Consider the following 7956-nt stretch of genomic DNA (forward strand, 5'->3'; position numbering starts at 1 on the left):
CACGGGGAAACAAACAGAAAGGAGATAATGGATTTATACCAAGAATATTTCATTCCAAATTCCAATAGTTAAATTTACGTAAACAACAGAGTAAGAAAAAACATCTAATGCTTATTACAAGTCTATGCAATAGAACCTTGCTAATCTTCCATGACTAGGAGATCTGCCATAAATTCATTTTACATGTAAGTTGGTAAATAATCAAAAGATAATATGGCACGATACATTTTGTTCATTTGACAAGCATAGCTTTAATTAGTTTATACTTAAGAGTTCACCACAAATATTTTGTGTAATTAAGTTTTCATGAAACTTCAGAAAAGCACTGTGCTATCCAAGTTTTGCTCAAAAGCAAAAAGGGGCCATTTTCATGTGCAAATTGAGGGTGTCTTAGCTAGATTCTACTTTACCATAATTCCTTAAAATGGACCATTAAAGTTTTATGACACTGAGTTCAAATAAAATATTCTATACCAAACTACAATGTCGATTATGGGAAACCAGAACTGCTATTAGCTATGCAGAACATTTTGTTTAAGGGCTTGTAAAGGTCAGGGTGAGTAACCTACAATGAAAATAGTTTCTATATTTATTAGATATGCTACCTTCCTTCAAAAAACATTTTACCTATTTCCTCTGCAATCTTTTGCCTTTGGGATTTTTCCTTCACTGAGAATACTATTCTTCTCTTCTCATCATCATCTTCATCATCACTGGCATCATTTTCATCTTCTCGAACAAGGCGGCCTTTGCCTGGCTCATTGTCAATAGGCGTAAAGTCCCCAAGTTCACGAGCCATTTGACGCTTTTTTCTAGCAGCATGAATAAAAGCAGCATCTGGGATTTCTCCTGGAAACATATGTTTACAAGGTTAAACAGCCAATCACTGCATCCAAACTCACAGTTGAGACTCTTTGCTACTTGTCTACTGCCACACCAGCTGAGGAAAATGGTACTGCAGACACATCAACTTGTTATCAGTAAGGAAAACAGATGAATCCAAGCAGAAAAGATTTTTAATGGTTAAAGCACTCTCACCCCTTTCCACTGAGGCCTAAGAAAGCTCCCCCTTCTGCTGGTAAGAACTTAAGAGTCCTCCAGCAAAGACAGGGAAGACAAGATATTCCACAAGAAAAACAGAAGAAAGTTTAAAAATATATATGTTTCAGGCCTTCTTTAATACATTCCAGGGGCAAGAAGGGCAAACATTTTTTCTCCCTGTTCAGGAAACCAGAGAAAAAAATCCAAAAGAAACTATTCTGATAGGCAAGCCCTGAAAGATATTTCATGGGCTTTCAGAAAATGCAGCAGTATATACAAGCTGCATACATACAGCATAATGTCACCTGTTGCATATAGTTGATATAGCCAAGTGGACAGTTTTCTAGATTCAATTATTTCTTGAAATTTTCTAAGTTTAGACACAAACTATTGTTGGTGGCAGCTCTTTTCCCTTGCTCATGTGTTCCTGATGACTAGGGGAGCCAAAATGGTACTAACCTTCCAATAAAACAGCAAACCAAGGTTCATCAGTCTAGAATTCCTGTTATTTGTATTACAGTAGTGCTAAACAAGATCGGGACTCTGGAGGCTGGACCCACTCCAATAGGAAGTTCTGTTCTAATTCCCTCAGCCTCTGTGGTAAGCACTTGGTGGTTCCCTCCTGGAGTCACTGGCATGGAATAGGAAGTCCTGGTTGGGCATCTCTCTCCCAGTAACAGCCAGAAGCAGCAGTGGAACAAAGTCCCTGCTCTGCTTCCCTCAGCCCATTAGGCTGGGGGGGAGAGTGATTCCCCTAGGGAGGTGCTCCCAGAGAAAGGGTAGCTTCTTAATAAGAGTCTGGAGCTGTGTGAGAAGGTAAAAACAGAGCAGCTCTCCTCTCATTTTGCTCAAGGTTTAGTCCCTTCAGAAAGATTACCATAGAACAGTAGTTCTCAAACTTTTGTACTGGTGACCCCTTTCAAATAGCAAGCCTCCGAGTGTGACCCCCCTTATAAATTAAAAACACTTTTTAATATATTTAACACCATTATAAATGCTGGATGAAAAGCAGGGTTTCGGGTGGAGGCTGACAGCTTGCGATCCCCCCATGTAATAACCTCGTGACCCCCTGATGGGTCCCGACCCCCAGTTTGAGAACTCCTGCCATAGAATTTGACAGAGTAGGACAAAGATACTAAGGAAAGTTGGGTGAATAAGGGAAACAAGGCGGCAGACATGCCTGAAAACTCTGTACAAGCAGTCTTAGTTTGCTGTGTGTACCCAAGTTACATTATTTTGAGAGGGAATTTCTGTTTGGAAAGTTCAGCCACCTATTTTCAGTAAACACGCTTAAAACATTAATTCCAGTTCTCGAGAATACAGATTAAAATATTCCCTTAATTTAAAAGGAGGAATATGCTAGAACCGGTAATATATTTAAACGTGAAGTTATCTGAAGTGTACCCACTCTATCAGTTTGCTATTTCTTCTAAAAGCAAAGCAGATTAGTCTGGTGGGTTGACTGGAGAAATCTTTTTCTTTTTTCAACTAGGCACAAGTATAAGATCTTTTCCCTCTACTTCATGTTTATGGCTGTCTGTGGATTGTGAGCATGCAGGCAACAACCTTATTCCCCAGACAAAAAGTTTCCTTATGTGCAAATTTGCCAGTTATTAAATCCATGAAGAATAATATTTCAAACTGATTTCTTTGGCCCCTAGGGTCTCAAGAAAATGTTTCTTATTCTATTTAATCAAGTTAACAGCATTCAAGACACTCAAATATGGGTCAAAAGTGTAAGAACATTTTCTGGTGCCTAAATTAAGGATAATGCCAACCTGCACCACAAGATAGGTTACTTGGAGAATTACCAGAATATCAAAAATAGAGGTGGGTTTTGAGGACGTTCAATATTTCAAAGTTTTAGAAAAAACAAATGCTGTAACTAGACAGGGTGTTTATTTAGTTTTTTAAAGACCAGAGACTCCAGTTTGAGCTATGCTTCATTTTGATTTATTTTGAAATATTATGCCATGAACTTGGCACCTGAAGGAATTCATATAAATACCTAACTTAATAAAACAAAACATTTTGTTACAGCCTTTGTTTTCAGCACATTAAACTCTGCTATTTGATTCTGTGGAAATTAAATGGTCCTATTTTAGTTCTTAAATTAATCAGTTCAGTTTTCATAATTCTTCAAAAACAGTGTGCAATTATATTCTTCCACAGGACCAGCAGAATACGGATGAACGTTGGAAAGTGGACACTTCCATTTATTTTTAAATTTCCATTTCTAGTATCTGTTTGAGGGTGTGTAGATATTGAGCTTGGGAAGAGTGCATACAGCTGACAGTACTTACATTCCAAGTGTTAGAGACAGCATTTCCAAACCCACTAAACTAGGTTTACTATAAAGTACAAACCTGGACGGAGAACATTCAGAGATGATAAAGCACTTGAAAAAGCTCCCCCAGTTTTAGGCTTTTCTTCTTCCTTCTCACTTTCGACTTCCATCTCTTCTTCACCTTGTTCACTGTTTGCAGTCCCATCTTCTTGGTTTGCATCCTTAACCTGTCCTGTTTTCTCTATGGCCTGTTCAGCTGTAAGAGAAAAGCCTATACTTCAGTTTCTTTCTGTGAACATTTTTTTAAAAGCACTTTTAAAGAATACCACCAGATATGCTTATGTTTAAGCCAGCAATCTAAAACAAGATACAGACAATCACATTAATTTTTAACTACTGAATTTACAAGGGGAAGAACACATTGTATGTTGTGGCTTCAATAAAAAAAAACATTGAAATCTTCTCAAGTTCACACTACACAGTCTGACCAGCCTCAGATAGGAAGACACCCAAGAAAACATTAAATATGAAGTTCACACAGTCAAGCATTTGAGAGTCAGGAAATGTCAGAATTAAGGCTGCCTGTGCATACATATGCATTATGACAGTCTTCAATTACTGAACACACGCTTTTTTTGCACAGGAACCCTGCCTCACTCATTGCACAAGATGGACAGTACCCACTGAATGAGCAGCTGTCCAATATTTTATTTTATTCTCATTAATCAGTGTGTGGCTCCAGACCTGATTTACTGCACACCACTCAAACACTGCTTTGAAGACATAATTATTCATTTCAACAGGGGCTTTTCTATGACACTCTCCATTGTAACATCTGAGTGCTTCACAAACATACATTCATCTTCACATCACCCGTGAGGTAAGGCAATATTATTTCCATTCTACAAAAGGGGAACAGGCACAGAGGCATTGTCAGAAATGCACACTAATTTTGGGTGCCCAATGTGAGATGCCTATGGCCTGAATTTTCAGAGAATTTAACATTTCATAGCTCTTTATTTGTTCAGAGCACAGATCTCATTGACTTCAGTTGCAGTTGAGCACACTCAGCATTTCTGCAAATCCAACCCCAACTGCCACAAGATAGGCACCAAAAAAAAGAGAAACACACAGTAGCCATCTGTGAAAAGTTTGGTTTAGATGACTTGTCCAGCATCACATAGGTACTCTATGGCCTGGTCCCCACTAAGCCCCCACTTCGGACTAAGGTACGCAAATTCAGCTACGTTAATAACGTAGCTGAATTCGAAGTACCTTAGTCCGAACTTACCGCGGGTCCAGACGCGGCAGGCAGGCTCCCCCGTCGATGCCGCGTACTCCTCTCGCCGAGCTGGAGTACCGGCGTCGACGGCGAGCACTTCCGGGATCGATCTGGGATCGATTTATCGCGTCTAAACCAGACGCGATAAATCGATCCCAGAACATCGATTGCCTGCCGCCGGACCCTCCGGTAAGTGTAGATGTACCCTATGGCAGAGGTAGGGATAGAATCCAGTTCTTCACAGTTCCATTCAACTGAGTAAACTACAAAACCATCCTTTTACTTCCTGCAGTCCTCTGCCTCATTCTCTACATGCCATCCCTGGGCAGGCCTAGATTTTCTGCTACAAGTGATGCAGGAGTCCTAAAGACAACAGGCTTATTAACTACACAATGATGATTGACTCCCTGAGCAACATACATTTTGTGCACTGACTGAGGCAGGGATCCCAGGGGGCAAAGTTAGTCTTTAATTACGTGATCATAAACTATCATAACAACATACACACAGTGGCCAAATGAAGGTTGCAAATGCAACCTTCATTCTGGTATTTTCTCACTTATGAGTGCTTGACTTTATAACTAACATTCCTTTAATGGAATTTTTTATATAATTTTCTAGGGTTTTTTTTTTTTAAATAGCAAACTGAAAAAATAGAAATTCCATCATTTGAAACCATACTGAGTCTCACATAATTCATCAGCAGGCCATGAACCTTCACAGCACAGACTCTCCACCTAAGCTAACAGTAACTGATAGTAGTAGTAGGTTGCCATCCTCCATGTGGGCCAGCTGTTAGAGGGAAATGAAGCACACACTTTGCCAGTAAGCTTCGGTTATTAGCAGGAATGGTGAAACTCGGGAACCCTACGTTCTATTCAAGGTTCTAAGGGTATGTACTCTAATGGTTAGAGAGCTTTTTGCAGAACCACTCCTCCAGCCTGTTCTCATCTCAGTCTCTGCCTCACCTCCCCATGAGCATTGTTCCAGTTCTTAGTTTGGAACACAAAGATATAGGTCACTTCTTCAAACATAGGATCTCAACGTAAGGAATTCCACTCTGCCAACCCCTCAATTTTCTCCCTCATTTCAATGCTCTCCTTTTAGCACCTGTGTTGAGAGGGAACATCCTGGCAGAGGAGTGTGCTAGATGCAGCTCCAAATTCTAGCTGTTAGAAAATAGAAGTAAGCGTGATTTAAAGAAATTAGCATAGGCTTGAGAGTCAAGAACTACTCAGTTTTCATCCCAGCTGTAATGAGGATTCACTGTGTAGCTTTCTAGTAAGTGTCCTCACCTCTCCACATCAATAAAATGGGGATAAATTTCATCTATGCCAAAAGGGTGCTTATGAGGATTAACTTAATGCTTATACAGACTGCTCTGAATATGTAGAGCACTCTAAGTATTAAAATGCTCAGTCCCCCTACAGAATTGACACTGCATCTTTAACACAACTCATTTTTATGAACAGTATTTAATCTTTCAGCTAATACAAGTTACTACTAGTAGTAGTTTTGCAATTACCATCTGCTGGAGAATTGACTTCTGGTTTAACCTTCGATTTTTCGAGATCTTCTTTGTATTCTTTCTTCAGTAGTTTTACTATCTTTTTGCTGTAACTTGATTTTTTCACTTTAAAAACTTCTTCAGCTTCTTTAACAAAGAAAATCGGAAAACACTAAGTGACCTGGGAACAGATTGGTCAGCTACAACTCAAAAATATTTACCATCTGTCAAGTCTTTTCACGTGGTGCACAGCACAACCTCATAGTAGAGTTACTAACAAAAGTATCCCACAAATAGAAATTCAAAGTTTAAATACAAGAACTATAAAAGTTTTCACAAGTAGGCACTGCAATTGCATATATTTTCAGTGCTATAAACTCTGATGATTTCATCATAAGCCTTGTGATAACAGGTGTTGTTCTTAAAGCCCAAACTCCTGGAATCACATCAATACATGAGAATCTCATTAAAAACATTCGTAACTATCCCAGTTGCAGATTAAAACATAAAAATAAGCCCCCCATTGCATCTTAAAGGCTCAAAAAGAGAAGGCAAACGAAAAAACCCGCACGTGCACTTTTTATATAACTTTTAAATCAAAAATTGAAGACACCTTATCACTCATTTTATTACCTAAACAATATACTGCGCATCGCTGTGATATTCCCCCCCCCCCCCTTTAAGTGCTAGTTTTCCTTTCCACTTAGTCCTTATTGGGGGGAACCACACGTTCAACATTTTGCCTTAATATAAAACCGCGATAGGTAAATTTACAGTCACACGTGGCCCCGGGAAGGACGAACTAGGGCCTATACCGGCAGGGGGGGATTGGCCTGATGGACCGAGAGACCTTTCTCCTCTCCCCCCTAACACCACGGGAGCACCAGCCGACAGGCGGACGGCAGGTTTGTAGCTGCGGGCTCCCGACGGGGCACGGCCTCCCGGGGCTGGCTACGTGCAGCCAGGGCGGCCCGGCCCCACTCACCCTCCTCCTCGTCCTGGAAGCTGAGCAGACTGGCCCGCGGCGCCGTCGCCTCTTTGTTCTCCCGCAGCCGCTTCCGCTCCTTGGCCCGCCCGGCCCCCGGCAGCCCGTTCCCCTGCTGTGGCGGTGGCGGCGGCGGCGGGGGCAGCAGCGCGGCCAGGCCGGGGCCGAAGCCCGGGCCTAGGCCGCTCCCCGCCCCGTAGCCCGTCAGGGCGGGGACGGCGAGGGGGACGCAGCCGGTGGGAAGCGGCAGGAGCGGGGCCGCCTGGGCTATGGCGGCTTCGCCGGGCCCGTCCGCCCCCAGCGGCTCCTGCGGCTCCTCGTCCCGCTCTCGCTCCTCGTCCTCCTCCTCCGAGTCGTTCCGCTTCCGCACGTTCACCCGCCGCGCCTTGCGGAACATCCCGCCGGGCCCGGCACCGCGCAGCCCAGACACTCGCCCCGCAGCAGCGCGCCGCGGCCCAGCCCCGGATCCCCCTCCCCGGAGCATGATAACCGGGCAGTCACAGCGCCACCTGCCGGCCCGCCCAGCCAGCCCCAGCGCCGGCAAGGGGAAGCGACTGCGCACCGCACCATAGAGTGCCGCGCCGGGCTAGCGTGCCTCGCGCAACCATAGAGGGCGGGGGACTAGAACGCCCACCCGCGCCTGCACAGCCGCCGCCATCTTGTGTGAGCGGGGAAACAAGGGAGGGGGGAGCGATCACGTGACTGCTGTGGCGGCCTTCGGAGGGAGGGCGGCACTACGGAAGTGCTATTGAGGACGGTGGAAACTTGACTCCTATTGGGTGCCGCGGCGCTCGGCGCTGCCCGTAACTTGCCTAGGGCGTTAGGGGTGGGGGAGGGGACTTACCTCTGTGGGT

General features: G+C 43.7%; 1 protein-coding gene across 1 annotated transcript in view; it reads right to left on the reverse strand.

Moving 5' to 3' along the window:
• PAXBP1 (PAX3 and PAX7 binding protein 1) overlaps nt 1-7586 on the reverse strand; it is a 35251-nt gene extending 27665 nt beyond the window's left edge. Inside the window, exons 1-4 of the mRNA XM_065412352.1 lie at nt 7103-7586; nt 6136-6264; nt 3408-3584; nt 628-849 (exon numbers count right to left, since the gene is read on the reverse strand). Coding sequence (XP_065268424.1) covers nt 628-849; nt 3408-3584; nt 6136-6264; nt 7103-7586 — 1012 coding nt within the window. The remainder of the gene's footprint in view (nt 1-627; nt 850-3407; nt 3585-6135; nt 6265-7102) is intronic.
• Nucleotides 7587-7956: the final 370 nt, after the last annotated feature.

The sequence above is a fragment of the Emys orbicularis genome, chromosome 1 (genome assembly GCF_028017835.1).
Source record: "Emys orbicularis isolate rEmyOrb1 chromosome 1, rEmyOrb1.hap1, whole genome shotgun sequence".
Classification (NCBI taxonomy): Eukaryota; Metazoa; Chordata; order Testudines; family Emydidae; genus Emys; species Emys orbicularis.